The sequence below is a fragment of the Diadema antillarum genome, unplaced genomic scaffold (genome assembly GCF_040938485.1).
Source record: "Diadema antillarum isolate AM-2024a unplaced genomic scaffold, OU_Dant_1.0 scf00000137, whole genome shotgun sequence".
NCBI lineage: Eukaryota > Metazoa > Echinodermata > Echinoidea > Diadematoida > Diadematidae > Diadema > Diadema antillarum.
The window spans coordinates 1,386,122-1,407,683 of record NW_027271026.1 but is presented as its reverse complement, the minus strand read 5'-3'; the positions used below and the strand labels follow the sequence as shown (position 1 = coordinate 1,407,683).

The window sequence follows — 21,562 nt, the reverse complement described above, 5'->3', positions numbered from 1 at the left end:
CAGGTAGGCCTATCTTCTTCTTTCTTTTTTTTTCCAGTTTTATGAGGATAGATGTAATGGGGCAAATGTACAATGGACCCATGTTTAAAGAAAAGCAAGCAAAATACTGTGATTTCAAAAGAGGCCATGCAGCCAAAATTGAGTGTACAAATGTAGGTTGCATTACATTGTATTTCCAAAGTACTTTGTGTTCAAAGGAGATATTACACATACTGTACAGATGGGGTGAATGTCAGAGTTGATAAAAATGCAGTATATTGGGGGTTACATACAAAAGTGTAATATTGCATGCGTGTGTGTCAGTGGCTGAGCTAGGCACCTACACTAAGACCTTAGTTTTTGTAAGTTTTGTAGTAGCAATATTAAACACTTGTGCCTCTGGGAACCTATTTTGGCCAGAGCCAATGTCAACAAGATTTCACAATGTTAAACACAGCTCCATAGGGTTGAGCATTTGTGCATAGTCATTCTGCCACTGCTGTATCTATGGGTCTTTTGTATGTGAGACTTCTTCAAACTAAATGCCCCACAGCCCTGAAGTGTGTTTAGCTTCTATCTAATTATTCAGTCCCTATCCACTGGAGTGAAGAATGAACAAAAGCCCTGTGCCTTCACACATGGTATGGATTGCATAGTGGCCACTGTGTAGTAGTCAGCAGTCATACGTATCCTACTACATGTACAGTATACACTGTGTACATCCCCTGAACATCACATTGGTAAATTACAATTTCTCCTGAATAATATCTAGTCTGGAGGTACATACATTTTGCATGCCATTAATTTAGGTAAATGATTAACATTGTGCCATCAACCAAACACTTTACTAACAGGCTCTTATTAGCTAAATATATCAACACTGCACATGTACAGGACACCTCAATTGGAACCATGTGGACAGAATTCTCCATTGGACAATACTTGCTGATATGAATAGCACATCTGTTAAATCAAACAAGGCAGTGGTAGAGACATTATCTTTTAGAGAGAAAGAAAATCATAACCCCCAGACTTTCAGAAGATTTATTAGGTATCAAGCAGAATGTTTCAACAATGGCTCGTAAAATATCACATTTATGTCCATCACGTAACACTACTAAGAAAACAACTGAAATGCTCAAGTCCAAGGTAATAAGGAAACAGGGAAGAAAAAGAAAACAAATGAAATGCTTAAGTCAGGTAATAAGGAGATGGAGAAAAAAAGACCTCTCGGGGTACATTGTACAATCATTGACACATCCAATTGCAGAAATGTATTAAAGTGGATACATGTAATGTGGTTTTACAATGTACAAGTATATTATGAATAATGAGACTCATAGTATTAACAAATACAAGCATTTCTCAGTTGCAAAATGAAACACAAAGCACCAACAGAAAATGTACCTGATGTAGATTTCACAGAAATGTCATAAGTGTGGTTTTCTCATCTTAAATTCCACACCTGCTATTTGATACTCCAGTTTATGATTATGATATGTGGCTTTGCAATTTATTCATGTATTTGGCTATTTTCAGAGAATATACTTGGCCCGTAAATGATACATATCCACGCTGCCAATATTGTTTGTATCTCCTCCACCTTGACTGTGTGTCACACGCCAATGTTTCCCACTTGGGGAACGTACCCGATCAGCCTCGGTGAAACATAAGTGGATCATCTTGCCCAATATTCCACAGCACCACGCCAAGTGGGTGATTGAATTCAATCAAGTGGATAGAGGCGTACTATGCGCAGGGCGCCTCAGACTAGGGGGGTCTTCTCTCTGCCTCCATGTCACTGACTGCTTTCACAGAACCAGTCATCGGAGTTGAGAGAATCATCCCCAGTCTACCTAGCTCTCTCTCTCAAGAGACACTGTTGAACTCTTACCAGTAATTTGACAGTAACTTAAAGGGTCACATCAGGCTTTGTCAAGTTACATGTACTTTAGCTGCAAAAGAAAGTTGGGAAGACAGAAAACAGATACCCTGTATTAGTATTGTTGCGGAGTGTGTGTTTGTTTGTTTTTTAACACATAAAGAATATGGACAGTGTAGTGATATATACATTTGTAGACTCTGCAAGTCATAAAACAGTATAATTGTAACAACATTTTACAAGAATTACATTGTATGTCGGTAAATAATTTTGATGTGTGATTAGAAATATGACGCAAACTTTTCTTTTCATAGTAACATATGAGCATTAGTGTTGTGAGGACATGCGTGTGACAGAACCAATTACGAAGTAAAAAGAATAATTTTCTCTTAATTCCTTCACAGAAAGTTGATGCCACTGGGGTGGCAGTGGATGAAATCATCACCAAGACAACAGAGTTCCTCCAGCCAAATCCACGTAAGCCTTCATATTCTGCTTTCATACATTTTGATAACACATATTCTCCTGTGGCACCTCTTCTAAAGGGGTCAGTATTGTACACCTGTATATTAGTGTATCACTGTGGTCAGGACACTTTCATCTGCTTTTGCAGATCAATAAAGGACTTCTCAAGCAGAAATGATTTGACCTCAAATTTAACAAATGCTTTTTTATTTTATACCAATCACTAGTTATCAGGAGTGTTATGCTTATATTTGTCAGATTTTTCTTGAGGTTGATAAGAAGAATGAACATTGCTTTTATAAACTGTGTTACAAGTGCATATATGTGTGAGAATGGGTAGTTTGTATTAAGGTATTAATCATATTAAATCGTTAATTACACGTAGTCGACATTATGGTAAGAATATCTTGAACTCCGAAAGATGCAGTAGCCAAAATGGTCTGTTGATGTCATTTTCAACGCAGTCACACGAGCCAAGCTGAGCACGGCACACACGGTTTCAAAGATGCGAGGTCAGACGAAGAACTCCCGCTACCCGCAGCCGGAGGGAAACCTTGGCGAGACGTTCCTCAAGCACGGGAGGGAGCTCAATGAAGACTCATTATTTGGTAAGCCAGTACTCTTTACTCCTTCCAGTGAATAGGACCCCGTTTACAGTGCGGGGCTGGGCCCAGCCGTGGCCGAGCCCTACCTCAATTGCGAGGCAGAGCCCCGCAATTTTGTCCGTTTTACACTGCCAGGCTCGGCCGCACTTTTGATTCAAACCTTTCAATATTTTGTGGTTGTGGCGCTCTGCTTGTAAACAAACACAATTTGGTATTGTCAGGGGGGTGTTTCATCAACGCTTGTCAGCGCCGACAACTGTCGGCGCTGACCTGACCAATTTCAGCAAAATCCTTGGTTTTGATTGGCTGAGATGCTCTGGTCACTGACTGTTCCTATGGTGATTCAAGTTGTCAGCGCTGACAAACGTTGATGAAACACCCCCCTGGTTTTCAGACCCTTTGCCAACTGAATTCCGTGGCGACGAAGTCGCCATTCGGGCAGAGGCCTTTGCCGAAGGAAAAAATCCTTTGCAGGACAAAACCACCTTAAACTATACTAGTTTTCGACGTTTAGGGGGTTAAAATGCTGAATAGCGAAATAGTACAGGCAGAGGGTTTGGAAGTCAGACTAAAATTGGCCGCGCATTTGGCCCAGTTTGCGTTTACACTGAGAAAAGGCCAGGCTCGGCCGCGGCTCGGCCGCGGCTCAGCCGGCTGAGACCACCTCCAAAGCGTGGCCAAATGCGAGGCCAATTTTGGCCTCGCATTTGGCCTTTTGCGTGTTTACACTGAAATGAAGGTGGACTCGGCCGCGGCTCGGCCGGCGGCCAAGCCTCGCACTGTAAACGGGGTCTAGGTTTGATGTTCCATCATTTTGAGACCGTGCAGAAAAGGATTGTATACTGTCACATTGCTAGTTCTCTTGTCCATTATAAATACCAACCAAATTATTCATTTACACAGCTGTGGTACATATAGTGTGACATGCTATTACGTACAGGTGTACAATGTGCTTGAACATGTGGCAGCATTTTTTTCTTTCTCCTTTAAGAATAGAAGCAATGCAATTCTTGGAGAGATGTGGTGTTGAGACTGAGCCTAGTGTGGCAGGTGTTGGTGTGTACGCACATTCACAGCATTTTCCCTCTAATATCCTTTTCTTCATAAGTACATGATTGGTATCATAAATATAACTTCACACATAATCATCAAGTGTTCATGCAATTTGCTGTGAGTTTATATATGCTGTCAGAAATAATGGCAATCTATGTTTCCAATTTTTTGAGCTATCTAAAATTCACAGTAACAATCACAGTAGTAGTTGTTTCATATGTTTCCAAAAGCAATCTCTCTCTTAGATGTCATTTCCAAATTCCATGAAAAGAACAACATAAGAATTGAAACTGTGTATCTACATACCGGTACATCAATAAACATCGGCAGTGTCTTCAAATTTGATTATACTATTGCTTTACTGCCATTAGGATGTAATCATCAAGGCTTGAAACAAACTTTTTTCTTGTTTGGCCCACTTTTTTTTCGGGGGGGGGGGGGGATGGGGGGGCACGAATGGGCCACTGAAATCTGAAATTTTGATGGCCCCAAAAGAAATGTGGCAGCTTAAAATGGGGAAGTATAACAATCAAATAAAAGTCTTAGTGGCCTCATTGGGCCACCAGAAGATAACCTTTTTGGCAGTTTGGTGGCCCGACATCAGTTTTAGTGGCCCTGGGCCACTTGGCCATCAGGCCACCGCTACTGTAGAGCCCTGCATCAGGAAGATATAATTGTGAAATACACTTTGTGTTTACAAGCAAACAGTGCACTGTCAGCTGAGGAACCATTCTGTGGAGGCCATTTTTTCCTCTTGTCATATCCACAAGTCATTCACTAACAGATATATGCATCCGTGCACGTAGAGTCAGTATGCAAGGTGATTTAGATTGCACTGCAGCGGAAGGAAAGGTACGGGGAGAACAGCAATGTTGTCTGTATATTCAAAGGGGTCATATAGTTTTGGTTGAGACTTAACTGTGAGTTTCTAACATTTTTTGATGAGATCATGAGAAACCTCTTATGAGATATGAAAGAACTTAAAATTCCAAGAGGGATTCAAAGTTTATTTGATGAAAATTGTTTTTGAAGTGGCTGAGAAATCCAAAACAGATCAATCGTAATAAAAGGTGGGACCACCTTTTGCATTAGGATCACTTTGTTTTACTCTCGTTTTGATGTCTCAGCCATTCCAAAACTGATTTTCATCTAATAAACTTTTAATTCTTCTTATAATGGTATGCTCTGTATTATTTCATAAGTGGTTTCTTAGTATCTCACAAAAAAGTTAAAAGCCCAAATCCCATAGGGTAAGAAATCATGGTTTGGTGATACAATCGATACATGCCTGCTGAACACCACAATCTCTCACACAATGATGCCTGCTGCCTATGTGGTAAAACTGAGTATGAGCAGAGGGGGGGGGGGGGGGGGGTGGAGGAGTGTTACAGGTGGAAGAAGGACTACTGTATGTACTGCTCTCCGTAGAAGTCGTACTTGGCACTGCCAAGAAGTTCACCACGGGTGGTACCCAGTTGCTCTGGCGAAAGAGAGCATTGGACCAGTAATCAAGACTAGCACTCTCACAGCATAAAAAGACTTCCCCCTGCTGTAGTTCACTCTCTCTTTCAATGTGCCCGCAACAATAAATGTGTGTGCTTTCAGTTGGAGCAGTGAATCAATATGCACTAATAAATACACTTTTAACAGCAAAAAGAAAAAGAAAACTTGCTATAACACACTTTATTGTAGTACTTTATTTGACAGCTGAAATACGCCAGGTTAAGAGAAGTAAAACTAACATGCGCAAATGTGTGCATTGTGGAGACATATTCAATTTTTAAGAGGACCTAATTTTCATTTCATTACAATTTGCCCGTTACGAGGAGTACAGAAATACATACGATGTTCATGATGTATTCTTTCCTAAACTGTTATAAATAAATTGTAGTATTTCATTCAAATTTGCATTGAAATACAGCTTGTAATTCAATGAAATGTGAAACATTGTCTTCATCTCCAAATTTCATCTCGGAGCTAGAGCGGCACCAAGCTTGACTTCAAAGCGAAGAGGAATGGTAGACATCCCGCTGTATAATGCTTTAAAACCCAAACGTGTTTGCATGAGTTATGAAGTGTTGCCACTCCATCTACCCATGTAGCACCTCCCTCGTATGAGTTTGTGAAAAGAGCACTAGAGCGTACACTTCATTTTGAGAGGATTTCACAAGTGCTCGCATCAGAGATGTTCAGTTTGGCATGTGTTGTATATTCGGTTGCATATATGAAAGACAAGTTGAAAGTGTATAATGGATTAATAGTTTCCTTCTTGCTGTTCCTGTTTCGCTATCTGTTAATGCCTCTCCACTCCACATACTATTTTTCCTGCATTTTAAATGCCGTCCTCTCTTCTTTGCATTTTCTCTTCCCTACGTCCCCCCCCCCTTTTTTTTCCTATATTTCTGTATGTTTTTCTGGCTCTGGCTTTCTGTCTCTCTCTTCCATTCTTTGGTCTTCTTTTTCCCTTTCCACCTGTCTGTCTTCCTGTCTATTTTGTTGTCTGTTTGTCTTTTTTCCCTCTCTCTTTCTCTCTGTTCTCTACCCCCCCCCCTTCCCCTCCACATCTTGCTGTACAGGTAATGCTCTGCTGGAGGCAGGAGAGGCTTACAAGCAGCTAGCCGACATCAAAGACAATCTGGATTTCAATGTGAAGCAGAACTTCTTGGACCCCCTCGAGCACCTGAAGCAGAAAGAACTGAAGGAGATCGCGGTAAGAGCTGCCTGGCTGAGCAGCCAGCCGAAAGGAGGGTTGGGGGTTTGTAGAGAATGGCAATAGTGTCATGCTGAAAGGGTTCTTTTCAGCTCAGCTTGGTGTAACCCTATGAGTGTGCATAATCTTTGACAAAGTTAGTGCTAAAGAAATTGCCCATATTTTTTTTCATTTTGTGCTAGTGACAAAATCAGTGTTGATTTTACAAGTTGAATTTGATATGGGCCATTGTTCTTGCAACATTCTGACTGGATTTATAATCAAGGCAGGTTTATCCATAATACTGTATACGCCATATATTTAGCGAGTGTTAATTTTCGCGAATCGGGACTTTCCAACGATTTTGCGAGTGGTTGAATTTTGTATCATGGAGCACTGAACTGAACTGAGAAATGTGCATGTGCATACCAATATGTCACATTCATATCGAGATCAGAGTCAATTTTTTTCGTGTGTCTTTAATTTCGCAAATAGCACCCGACTCGCGAAAGTCACGAAAATAAAAACCTCAAAAACATTTCTTCATATCAATGAATGCAATTATCATTTTACATCTTCAAAGGCTGAGTAATGTTAGCCTTTTATGATACACAAATTCTAGAAAATTATGCAATTTGAGCAATATGATATTGATTGAATATGACACAGCAATTAAGCAATTATGATTACAGAGCATTTCAGGGGATATATCAGTCATATGAAATGTACATGTCTTTCCTTCCACCCCTCCCCCTTTACATACACACCTTAAAGCATACATACACACCTACACTCTGACATCAGAGCAGAAATTCCACTCTGAGATATACTCCCCAGCAGTAAATAAACAAAAAGGGACCTGATTAACATTAGATGCATTTGCTTATCACATCAGAGAAATAGGTGGGTCACTGTGTAGTTTGCTGTAAAGCAGACGCATACTGTACAAAGTAGGTTATATGTACTCCTTGTATTCTGATAGTGTAATGCACATAGATGCATTCAGTTTGCATGGATTTAATACCGAGTTTGGATGTTCTCTGTGAAAAACAATTGCCATCATTGTTAAGTCCTTGTAGTCAAGAAATGGATTGCTTTGTAAATTTATCTGCATATTCACATATTGGGACCTGTTTCATAGAGCAGTGACAGCGGTCACAAGTAGCCGCAGTAGAGTTAACTTTAATTGGGAACAATCTGCATTGAGGTTGTCTGGTGTTTCTATGGTATGTAGGACGTAGCGTCAGGTGCAATTGTCATTTCTTAACTTAGTAATTATTTCAAGCCTTATGCTGAAAGGGGACCTTGTATGAAGATACAGTGTTCAATAAGCACAAGGTGTGTATTTTCGTTTATAGGCAGTTAGGGATCTGGGGAACATGTGATCAGCTGAGTATCATCATGGTTATAAAAGTAATCATGGTAAAGGCTTTTCAAAGATATTCTTACATAGTTTTGTTTTATTCAGATTTTAAGTACAAATAGTTTAATATCTCACATATGATGTTGATCAAGGTTATCAAACAAGCAATATAAAATGTGAAATGAATAGATTTATATGAGCCAGCCATCATACAATACTTGAACAGTTGTACAAATCTGCTGCGTCTTTCTCTGTATAAGTGCCTTGTTTTTGGTGGGGAGGGGGGGGGAGGTGAAATACTTATTTTGTTATGTGTAGTGCATGTGGTGATTTCAGCAGAACATCCATTTTAAATCAAATTTATGCTCATATTGTAGAAGGTACTGCTCATCTATCCTACCAGCAGAATAAAATTGGGAAAAGGTCAGTTACACTTGGCAATGTCATGGTATACAGGTTTGAGTTCTTCTCAACAGGAAAGACAACACTGTGGGAACTAGTCACATTTATTGTTGTTTGATAGCTGTGAAGTATTAACTTTAAAATGTGAGCACTGTACCAAAAGGCCTTGAAATTACAGTACCCTTGCACTCTATACACACAAGAATAAAAAGCCACAACTTCTTTGCCCCCTTCTTGTTTCTATCTAGTAAAAGAAAATCCTCATTTGGATTTGGTAATGAAGGGGATTATGGAAAAGCTCTTTCAAACTGTGTGCCTCCTATTCTAAAGTCTTCAAGGCAAGAGATTATAGTGTGTGCTTGGTTATGGTGGCAAGTGAACAGTGGATTAGGGCTTCCTTTGTCCGTGTAGGGTGAAAAGGAGTAGTAAGATTCTTTGTGTGTTTTGAGTGCTAATTGGCACAGAAATCCCTATAGTTTTGTACACACTGTCCAAAGTTGGAGAGACAGGAAGGGTTAACAGAATTTAATTTTCCTAGGAGATGTTTTTCAAGCTTGTTCAAGTGTTACCACTGCAAGACTTTTGTCAACAATGTTTTTGCTACGTTTAACAATGTTTAGTTTTGTAACACGTTCCTCCTTCCTCACAAAGGGCTATAAAAGATAGTGATTTAGAGGTCTTCACAATCATTTTAGATACATGGTTATCCATTTGGTCCCAACTTTAGGCATAAAGTGGAATATGTATTGCTGCATGAAATGCGAAGTTATGTATTTCAGGGGAATGACTGATATTAATATGAAATCATTAGATATTTATCATGAAAAATTTCGTTACCTGTCCTGCAATATTGAACTGACGAACATTGCGTTTACGGTTCACCATGCAAATCTCCACCTTCAAAGATCATCTAATATTGAACTGATTATTTTTTTTTCAGATTTTAAGAAAAGAAAGAAAAAAAAATCTGTGAAGCATGTGGCCACAATGAAATGTTCCTTAAAACGTATCTTTTTAGCAATCATGTAAAAGACAAAATCTTTTTACACACATTTTTTCATTTTTCCTTCTCCGTAAAGCACCATGAACATCTTTTTAATGGACAATTGCACTAGAGTAGTGTTCACTACTATCATCACAAAGGGAATCTTGTTTATCAGGCTACATGGGAACACAGAAATTTGTTATATCATTGTTGTTATATCAAGTATCTTGTATCAGAGAATAAAACAAGAATTTAAAAGGAATGGGATGTGCAATATTACCCCATTCTATTGATAGCTTGCTATATCTGACCTAGTTATTAATAACAAGGTTCCACTGTACCTGTAATTGAATATCATCAATTGAGCTGCAGGGGTGTTGAAGTGTTCATACTCTTTGAAATTTGTTCAGAATTAGCACCATTGGCATTCTCATATGCCAAAGGTGCAAATGACTGTAACCTAATCTTGATGTAATTTCTTCTCTGATCTTTGGCCACAGCAACACCGCAAGAAGATGCAAGGACGCAGATTAGACTACGACTGCAAGAAGAGGAAAGTGCAGAAAGGTATGAAGATGTCTTGCAGTTATCAGACGAATTGCTGTCATTCCGTAGAATCTTCTTTATCAAGAATATCCAGTTGTCAAAACTGGGACAATCATAACAATCTTTGTGCATAGCAGTCATTCCAAGTATAGGACTTAGACTCCATGAGTATCTATCAGTCGGTCATTACAGTAGTGCGATTTCTCAGCAACCAAAGAGTTTGATTGTGAAACGGCTTAAGTGCCCTTTTAAACATTTTAAAGAAGGTCAATCATCACATAAACCAAAACAAATCCTTTCCATTGTTATCTCTCGTAATAAAAGTTGTGATAAAACAAAAATCACATGAATAATTTTTTACTATTTTATTTGATTTGAAACAGCTCTAATTCCAAATATCCCAAATTTACAAGAATTGAATTAACTTTTGCGATCAAACTCTTCAAATCTTTGTTTAACTGTTTTTAAACTTGTAAAATGCCCACATTAGTAATGTATATGTATCACTTCAGTCTATCATTTCATGTACTTCGATGTCATTAAGGAATATCTGCTATGTAGTATTCTGTTTGACTTTGTCTCTGTCTCTCGGATCTATCCATTCTCCAAGATGATGGACACTAAATTCCTGTAGAATCAAATGAAAACTGACAGGAAGCATTATGCGAGATCAATCCTTCTAAATTTCTGTACGTTGTTCTTGAGAAAGGTGAAACCCTTCATAACGGAAGAGAAAAGAAAAAGGAAGGAAAATATGTGACATACTTTCCTATAACATTTTTGAAAGAAAGGAATTATGAATAAAGTTTGTATTTCGTCAGTCATAGTATCCATCATTGATGCGGGGAATAGAATCTTAGTCTGTTTTCAAGCTGGAAGTTCCTCAAAAGAATTTGCTTGTTGGGGTTTGGATTAAAGGGATGGAATTGAATTGAGAGCACTGTGAAGCAGTCAAGCAAATCAAGCCATAGTTCTTTTGCGTCCTGATGTTGGGATATGTTTGCATGTTTGAATATTGCATCGGTAATATTTGCATTGCAGATACATTGCTTTTTGATATCTGCTTCCTTTCAAAAAGGAACAAAAGAATGCTAGTGTTCTTAATAGTCAAAAATTTAAAAGTCACTGTTAGTCTCTTCCATGTATTCTATAATGGGCAGTTTGTGGAATTTGAGAAGGTAACTGATAAGTCCCCTCAGCCATGATGAGGAAAATTTATCTCAGTGGATTTACTAAGTTTGTCCATGAATCATGAGCGACGGTCGTTATGACAACAACTCAAATGATATAGTGCATATTACGTTCATTCTCTTCCTCCATCATTTGTTTATTTTTAAAGTATGCTCATTTTTCTCGAAGAATTTTCACCCGGTACAGACTAGTTGTGAAAGAAAAAACCTTGCATGGATGCCGTTTACCTTCATGGCTCTTACAGCAGTGACGCAGAGGGCTGAGAATATATGTGGAATAAGGATTTAAGCATACTTCAAATAATTTTGATATTCTGTGGTATTTTGTGATTTCCTACACATTGACAATTTCATAATGTGCTCTGCAGTAGTTGGCATTAAAGTATTTCTCCTAAAAGACCAAGAAAGTGTTGATTTTTTTTTTTTGCGGGGGGGGGGGGTAGAGAAGAGTTTGGGAATCATTATCATTTGATCTTGAAAATTGATATCCCTTTCTAAAGAGCTCCTCTCTTAATTCATTTGTCATACTAACGTTGCCCACATTTTCCAGAATGAGCGTTTTGGTTTCGTAAGCTTGTGCTGTACTCATTCTTATCTTGGTATAAAATCTCAAGTACAGCTGACTAAGTGTGCAAGGGGAGAGTCATGTACATTTTAATGCATGCCTGATTCTACTGTTGAGGTATCTGTTGCACGACAATCTTCAGTTGGGATCTCCCATAAAGTGACAGTATTGGTCGTCACGTCTTGAGTGTACAGAAATATCCCTTTCCCTTTCCCTTAACTGTAAATACTTAATGAACAGTTCATTAGATGTGCCAATTTAGCTAAATTCCTTGATGATTGCTGTTGGAAACTGATCAAGAGTTGCATTGGATTATGTTGGTTTTTTACTTTGACAGAGTTGAGCATACATATACATTGAATCTTTTACATGTGATTCTCATTGATTAAGTACTGTTTTCACCTTGCAAATGCATGTGAATTTCTGTACTTATGTGATTGTTGATAACAGTTCAGCTGTGTTTCTCTTTCCCCCTTTCCCTAAACTCTGTTTGTCGCCCTCTATTGACATCTCAGGAGGTAACTTGTCACATGAGTGTTACTCAATGTGCTTTCCCCTTTTATCATTGTTCTAACTGTTTTAACACTTGCATGTTCGCTACCTGTATACCTGCATGAAACTGATCCAATCTAATTTAGTGTCTCTCACTTTTCGCCTGGCAATAAATGGAGCTTGTGCACAATGGGTGGGATACTATCAGTTATATGTACTGTAGGCTTGCTATTTTCTAGTTCATAGCTTTTCCTGCTTATAATATCAGCTGGTTGTATCTGCACCAAGCCAATGTTAAGAGTCATACACTCCTCTGTGACGTTTATATAAATATTTGTTTCTTTGTTGTTGTTTTTTTGGAGCTAGAACTGTAACAACTTTAATCAAGGCAGTCTACAGTAAATTGAATTTTACCTCTTAGGAATACTTGCTGTTGGCAGAATAATGCTGTACCAATTTTAGTTTAAACTTGTACATATGGATAATTGAATATTCTTTTGAATGTAACTTTTATTAGAGTTTGGTGACCTATATTTACAAATGTTTTGTCATTATCATCAGAGCATTCTATGGAAGCACTGAATTTTCTGAATAAGGAAATGCTGTGGGAAAAAAAAAGTGGGGTGCCAAATTTAACAAAGGACAAGTCCACCTTCACAAACATGTGGATTTAGTGAATGCAGCAATGTTAGTAGAACACATCAGTGAAAGTTTGGGGAAAATTGGGAAATCCGCTCAAAAGTTTGGAAATTTAAAGTATCTGTGCAGTCACAGCTGGATGGGAAGACTACTACAGTGTATGATGTCACATGCGTACAACGAGATAATGAAATATAAAGAGAATTTCACAAAATTTTGTTTATTGAAAAAAAGTGCACATTTCCTCGACTTGTCACTGATAACTATTGAGGGTGATATTATTCCCCCTGCCTTCTGAAAGAGGCAAGTCAAGTGTTCTTTTATTATGCGAGAAAGGGTAAAATACGTTGAATTTTCTTTATATTTTCTTTATATTGTTGTACAAATGTGACATCACAAGCTGTAGTAGTCTTCTCATCCAGCAGTGACTGAGTAGAACTTCAGAAATTAATAACTTTTGAACGGACTGTCCGATTTTCCTCAAAATCTCGCTGATGTGTTCTACTCATATTGCTGCATTCACTCAATCCACATGTCTATGAAGATCGGTGTCTTCGGTCAAGTCGGTGTTTGGTCAAATTTTTTGCAATGATTTGCATTTTACAACATGTTTCATACATGGTGTTTAGATTATGATTTGCATGGAAATGTGGGAATGCTTCAAATTCTTACGGGGTAAGTAGAGGTGAAGGATTGCCATTCTGTAATCGCGTCAGTAGCGGTGAAGGCTGTCATGATCACTCCTTAAGTTATTTCGCCCTCTATTTTTTTTTCCCCCTTTCGCTTTCGTCTACCTCCCCTCTGTCCTTCCCCCTGTCTCCTCATCAACTTTTTAGCACTCTGTGATATAATATTATGATATGATAAGTATGACTGGTTGCACATAACAAAACCTCTTCAGCTTTCACACATACGGCCATGGCAAGTAGTTGGTGGGCAAATACATCGAATATAAATGTCATCACGGGGATTAATTCCTTTCCTACTTCATGCCTGAGCCTACATGTATAAAGGGTGCCTTGGGCATTATGCATTCAGGTTGTCTGTCTGCCTGCCCCAGTCATTGCAATTCAGGAAAAGCTGATCAAACGATTTACATTGTACAGGACCCAAAAATGTTACGTGAAGTGGAGATAGATTAGATTTGGGGCAAAATCCAGCAAGTAATGATGGTCATATTTTTTCAGCTATAATAATATATATATTTTTTTAAATAGTAACTGCATTTTGGAATATTCAGTAATGTTTAATGTGGTTAGAGGTGTATAAATAGGTAGCCAATTATTTTCCTGTGGTGAAAGGTTAAAGGTCATTATTTTTTTCAGTCAATATTTGGGTAGGAGTATCCAGTGGTAGTATCGTTTGGTGGACAGGGTAAGATATACACCACACCTTGTAATGCTGCTTGCATCAAAGGTCACAATGAAAGCTCAAGATTAAGGTCACTGTTCTTTGCTCATTTCCAGTCATTATGCTCACAATGCTCACTATGCTGTGGTTACACAATTCGATTTCTTTTCCAGCCGCGACTTCAGTTAGGAATGTGCAGTGATAATGCTCTCCAATAAGAAGGATGAAAATATATTATCTATTAGTTGCCTGAAACTGCAGACGTGGAAGATCAAAGGTCAATGTCAAAGGTCACCAAAATTAAGTTTAGATACAATTTTTCATCCATTATTCCCATTAGGTCAATCCAATAATAACATAATTTGCTGCATCGGATCCAAAAATAAAAAATAAAAATAAAATAGAATAAATTGAGAAATATTTCCTCTGTACCAAAGGATGTTCAGGTTAATTCTTGGTCAGGTATCAAGATCAATTAACTTCGCCAAAGTTTTCATAAATGAAGGGCCACATTCTTATGATATGTACAGTGTTAGTGTGAGAAGATGAAGGCATTCCACTTGACCACAAATCTGGCTTATCTTAAATGCTTTTGCCTTACATGACAAGTGTTAAAGTGCTGCTGTTGTCGTTTTTTCATGAATTTCATATGCAGCTTGATATCATTCCATAATTGGCTCCTCACCCATTCTTTGCATGGGTATACTGTGATGAATTGTTGTCAAGATTCAATATCAAATGCAAACAGAAGGAATACTGACCAGAAATGAACATAATTTATCAAAGGAAAATTGAGCAAAGAAAATGGGATTCCATCAGTATCATATCCTGATGGAATCCCATTTGCTTTGCTTGATTTTTTTGCTAAAAGATTAAGATTTAAAATTGTGAACAAAATAGGTCTACATACCGAGGATACCCATAAGGATAATACATTTTTGTTGTTGTACTTTATATGGTATAATATACGAAACTGTGGCTCATCCCACGTCGTAATTGGTAATGTGCTTTGTGTTGAATAGTAGTTATGATACTTGTCTGTTTGTCAGCTGCACCACAACTGATACATGCAGCTGTGTAAAGATTGACAATATTGCATGACTTGTCGTTAGTATGCAAGATTAAATAAATGCAAGTGAGCATACCAGTCCGTCATTGATGTGATGCCGCCGTAAAATATCACAAACGGAATATACATTTTGTTCCCCTTCTCAGTTGGATCATGAGGTACAATCTTGCCCACCTAACATTACTTTAATGACATTGGAGGATAAAACCCAGCATGCCATTATTTTACATCACAGCAACGAAGTACAAAACACATGCAATGCAAATTATCCCACCGGCAAGTTATTCATGGAAGCAAGGCTAATCCTTTGCACATACGTACTTGTAGCATCTATGCCTGAAGCGTCTATCTATACAGACAGCACACATGTTGGCTTTAGTGGACAACTAACTGTAGTAGACATTTGGGGGATAGCTAACATGATATGTGATGTGATAGCCACATGGCAAACTGCAACAACCTGTGCAGATCAGTTAATGAAGAGACACATCCACACATAAAGATGGGTAGCAAAGTCTTGCTGGGTGAAACATTTATTGACATGCATAGCAGTGGCAGAAAACAATAATAATAATAAACAATTTTTATAGAGCGCAAATTACATTTTAAGTCTCCAGGCTTTTTTTTAGAGAGAGAGAGAAAGAAAAAAAAAAGATACATGTGTACTATGCTCATGTAGTTCACCAAAAGTTCAGCTTACATTATCCCTTGCGTGTTCTAGTTTACATAACAGGTAATTCTGTACATTGCATGCTGACTTTGTGATGTCATGATTTTGATTTTGTTTATGCTTCAGCTTTTAGTGGTTTGCAAAACAAGAAAAAAGAAAAAGAAAAGGCTAATATCACGATTTCATGGTTGTTGTGTATCATTGTTTGGTAGTATCCATGTTTGAGTTAATGGACATTTTTGTTGTGTGTTTGTTGCAAGCTGTAATATAGTCTACTGTTGCTAAATATTGCAGAGCCTTGCTGTAATTGTGATAAACAATGTAAAGTGTACCTCCGATACTTTGTCTAGACGTATTGCAAAGTTTATAGCTGTATATTGTACACATTAATGTATGATTATGTTTGATGGTACTGATGATTAGTTTTCAGTGTATTGCATCAATTTCATTCATATAACATTAATTGTTTTCCATGCAATTAATATCTATGTATTCCACTTTTTGTTTTTATTCATTTCCAATTGCAGCTTGACCCCAGAGACATGTTACATATATAGACTGTATGATTTGCCAACAACTTAAGAATTGCCTAGTCATCTTTATATTTCTAGGAAATTATCAACTCCCCATATCCATCCATTGTTTCAACAGTGCTGAAAATACTAAATCATTCATGGAATGTTTATGTTAATGCCAGGGACATTCTTTGTTCATGTACTCATAGTTGTAATTGTTCTATCAATATGGTGATAACCTTCATCGTACGTAGGCATGGAACAAGGGTACTCATTGGCATTGTGTCAACCTCTCATAAGTCATTTTGCAAGATGTGACAGTGAGTCAGGTTTGCCACTAGATTCTCATAATTTGCATATGAGCTGCTACTACCTTTTGTCGCTGTCTGATGTGGATACACAGCTCAGCTTGATTTCCAGTTTCACATGGCTAGAGATCAGATACTGTGCACAGTGTATTCTCTTTTTTTTTTTTTTTTTTTTGGGGGGGGGTCAATTTATGCAAACCTTTTCATATGAACAAATATGGCAGCAAATTTGGTTAATTCTTCCTCCTTCCCCCCTCCCCACTCCTCCATCAAAACAAATTCACATTTCAGTGGGCTATAAAACTAATATACTTCTGGCACAGGAACATTCTGAAGTAATTGCATAATGCAATCATATTATTTGGTGCATCCCTTCTTGACAATGGTGTACAGTCACAGTCTTGTGTTTCCTGCCAGCTTTGCTCTTCTGCACAATGTTGCTTGAAATCACATTGCCACACACTGTCTTTAGTGACATCCGTTTATACAGAGTCCATGCATTGGGACCAATGTACGCCTGTGTTGGCAGTGGCAGGATCACCTCAACTCTGGGGCACAATACTGCTGTCTCTAACATGCATGTAACTGAGTTGTGAATCCACTTTATTTATCCTTATATTCTTGATCCACTTCATTTGAATGAATGTCATTACAATTTTTGCATAGACAAATGGAGCTGTAGAGTGCCAAAAATTTGTTGTATCATATTTTTCACAACATGCACTTTCATTTGCCAAGTAAGTCACTCCTTGTAACATATTTCATCATCTCTTTATTTCTTTTTATGTGTTTGTGTGTGTGTTTGTTTGTCGTATGTGTTTTGTGTATGTGAACAGGTTCTACGATACCAGAGGAGGAGATCAGAATGGCAGAGGAAAAGTTCGAGGAGTCCAGAGACATCGTAGAAAGCGGCATGCGCAACTTGCTGGAGAGTGACGTGAGTGGATTATCCTTGGCTGGACCTGTCGAGTCTGAGAAATGTGACATGTCACTTTGACAAGTTTGAGGCTAGGCAAGATGCTAGATAATAAAGCGACAATGTGGTCTCGTATACCTGGGGCACCCTGGCCAGTGCAAGCAGTGTTGGTTGGGTGGAGGGGGGGGGGGGGGGGGATAAAGACTTTAGTGTTTCGATGGTTATGTGGGTATTCAGACAAAAACAAATATTTGTCTTATAAATAGGCATTTCCACAGCAAAAGGGTACTTTTCAGGGATGTCTCTTTATTTTGCGTTTCCAATGTGCAGTATCCCCCAATACAATTTGATCTTCTCGAACACTTTAATGAGAGGTAACTTTGCATTAAAATTGCTTCAAATAAACCAACTTGTCACATTTTGGTCTGTCCATGTTTAATGCGCGTTCACCACTAAGTCTAGAAATGGTATCAAACACGATGTATAATAGATTTTTAGAGCTGTTATTATCTTGTCTCATCAAAATTGGGCCATTCAATTGAAAAACAACAAAGTTTCAATGAGCATTCATAATTTGACCTTCATATGTTAGTACATAGATTTCTGTCCAACGTTACATGCATTCACCCAAAATTTTTCATTTTGGAATAAATTCTAATAGATTGCGTGTTTGAAGCAATTTTGATGCAAAGTTATCTCTCATTAAAGTGTTTGAGAAGATCACATTGTATTGGGGTACTGCACATTGGAAACCCAAAATAAAGAGACATTTCTGAAAAGTACCCTTTTACTGTGGAAATGTCCCAATGTAAAGTGTTTGTTTTTAGTAGTTAGCTATTAGTTTTGTTTGCTTTCTCAACTGATGATATCCAACTCAGTATATTCTCATTATCTTGGCCAAGCATGATCTTTCGATTTGCTTAGGAAAACACTTTCAGATTACTTATTCATTTTTTATACTGCTGGAGTACCCACTTGAAGTGATTTTTACAATATCTTTGATAAGAGAACAACTCTCTATCAACAGTTTTGATAGAAGATCTAGACGTCAGTTTATGAAAGAGGAGCTAGGAGAGTGGATAATAGAACTCGTAAAGGGCTAGAGGAAAGGAAAAACCTTCTTCAGTTGTTCATATCTAGTCACTTCTCTGTGTGCTTTGAAACTGTGTCCTATCAGTGGAGTATTAGTACAGAGATGTGTTAGTCTACTCATAGCTCTGATTGCTTTCATAGGGCAGTATTGCTGGAGGAGGATAACACTCGCCTTCAGTGATATTTCTAGTTTGCTTTTCCTATAGGGTACAAAAGACTTGACAGTCTGTCCACAACATTAATCATGATCTGGTGTCCTGTTGTAAAGTGATACAGTAAGCATTGCTATAGACATTTTATGGTGGAATATACCCATAGAACACTTGTTCATTCTGGAAGAATATGTTCATTGCCATGAAACATATGTGTATAGCTGCCATGCAAGCAGTCAGCACATTGCATTTATCAAGTGAAGTGACATTTCCCACAAATTATGATGTCACCGTAAAGGGATTGAAGGATGCCTCAAAGATTAATTGTGAGTGCCACGACAGCTAGCAATATTGAAAGTGAGAGTAAACTGAAACTTCACCAACAAGTCAAGTGAGTGCACGCTTTTAAAATAAAGGGATGGTGTAGTCTTGGTTTAGATGGGGATTCAGATTTTAAGTTTTTGCAAGATACATTGTAATTAAAACCACTTATATGAAATATTAAAGAGCATCAATTCTAAAAGGAATTAAAAGTTTATTTGACAAAAATTGGCTTTGAAATGGCAGAGATGTCCAAAAACAAAGCAAAACGAAGTGGTCCTAATAAAAGGTTTATCCCACCTTTTATCAGGACCTTTTTGTTTTTGGATGTCAGCCATTTCAAAACTGATATTCATCAAATAAACCTTAAATTCCTGTTAGAATTGTATGCTCTTTGATATTTCATGTAAGTGGCTTCTAATTATCTTGCAAAAAGTTAAACTCTGAATCCAAATCTTAACCAAAATTATACAATAGCTTTAGATTACTTATATGTAGCCTAGGAGATGTGCAAGTTGTGTGATTACTTTATAACTGAAGGTTGCAAAGAAATGTGTGTTAAGATAAATATCATGCAAACACTTCAATAAAATCAGAGCTAGCTTCTCTGCCCTACCTCACATTGCACTTTTATCTAGATATTGGAAAATAAGAAATGATATGATGTGTTCTATTCCATAGCCATGCGTGTACCCATACACATAACTAATATTATCATTGTCACCCCTGTATGACATCATACAGGTAGATTAGCGTATAGACCAGACAATGATACTCCAGCCAACTTGTTTGGTACTTAAACATAATATTTCTGCCTTCTGGGCCGAGAGTACCAAACAGCCGTGCCATCAAACCCTTTGTCCAGCTCTGCTCAAGAAGTTGTGCAGAGAGTGTGCCAGGCCAAAAACTCTTATAATGTGATATTTCTGTGATAAAGTGAAAGAACACTCGCCCTGGTATCCGTTTCTTGTGTGTTTCATGTGTTGTGTGCAGGTGGAGCAAGTGAGACAGCTACAGGCCCTGGTAGATGCCCAGATCGAGTTCCACCAACAAGCCCAGGAGATCCTCAGTCAGCTGACATCCGCCTTAGGAGACAGGTTGGTTACCATGGCAACCCCACAAACCCAGGTTACTTGTGATAATTTCAGTAACCACGGCACCGGGCAATCAGCTGTGAGCATCTTAATAGCCATGGCCATGGTAGCTGTAGCTGTCGACCATGGTCTCATTCTATTTCAAGTTCTTCTATTTAGCCTCCTGCATAGCACACCCCTAGATTTTACCTTCCTTGGGTTGTTTTTTTCTGAGTTTTACTTGAATTGCAGGAAAAAACAAACAAACACCAGTCCCATGATAGTGCAAGGGGATAAATGTCCATTATCGTTTTCTGTAGGATGTAGGAAAATCTTTATTCTGCACTGCTACTTGTTGAAAGAAGCATAGTCATTATTGCCCTTTTTTTTTTTTAAGTAAAGCAAAGCAAAATTAAGAGTCTGATGGGTTTCATACACTGTGGCAAATTGTAGCAGCTGAATGACCCACTTCATTTGTTCTGGGAATTGTATAGAGTTTGCACATTGTGATCTGATGAGGGAACTTGAGATGAAATGATACGTACATCATGCAGTCTTAATGATTTACTTTCGATATCAGCCTGACACATGTATACATTGCACAAACATTTATGAGCTGTGTAACATGTATTTGCTTAGAACAGAAACCTCAGTAACAAATGTATCAAAATCTTGTTCTCTGCCATGTAGAGAAAAAAAAAATGTTGCTCATGTATTTTGCAGTCTATGCTTGAAATTATCAATCAGATATCTTCAGTGAACCACGCCTCTCTCTCCATAACTTTGCAGTGTAATTGATGCAAAACATGTTGAACCAAATGAATGTTGAAAGTGAACATTTCCATTTTCCTCAGTGAAAAAAAAAGGCAAGTTTGGTATAAACACTCTGTGAGCCACATAAATCAACTAAATCATGTTGGTCACATGACTTTGTATTGACCAATGACAAGCATCCTACTTAATGTCTTGTTAGAAGTTCCCGATCATGATTATCATCATGCAATCACATTTTGAAAACTTACAATACCATGAAGATTGGGGGTGGTGTTTTTGTTTTTGTTTTTGTTTTTGTTTTTTAGATGAAAGTAGGAAGGACAGGCCAGTAAAACCAGGCATTTTGTACCATTCGATAACTTCAAACTAAGTTATCCCAAAAGGTGTTGCTGGTATTCTATTGAGACCCTAAATATAGTATACTCTTGCCCTTTTTGGACACCTGTGGTTCAAAATTGTTTCCTGCT

At 37.9% G+C, this 21,562-nt stretch overlaps 1 protein-coding gene across 1 annotated transcript in view; it reads left to right on the top strand.

The window, feature by feature from the left end:
- Nucleotides 1-21,562, top strand: part of LOC139721055 (endophilin-A2-like) — a 58,581-nt gene that overhangs the window by 26,094 nt on the left and 10,925 nt on the right. Inside the window, exons 3-8 of the mRNA XM_071632385.1 lie at nt 2,266-2,338; nt 2,791-2,934; nt 6,561-6,694; nt 9,924-9,990; nt 17,604-17,704; nt 20,242-20,345. Of these exons, the coding sequence (XP_071488486.1) occupies nt 2,266-2,338; nt 2,791-2,934; nt 6,561-6,694; nt 9,924-9,990; nt 17,604-17,704; nt 20,242-20,345 (623 nt within the window). The remainder of the gene's footprint in view (nt 1-2,265; nt 2,339-2,790; nt 2,935-6,560; nt 6,695-9,923; nt 9,991-17,603; nt 17,705-20,241; nt 20,346-21,562) is intronic.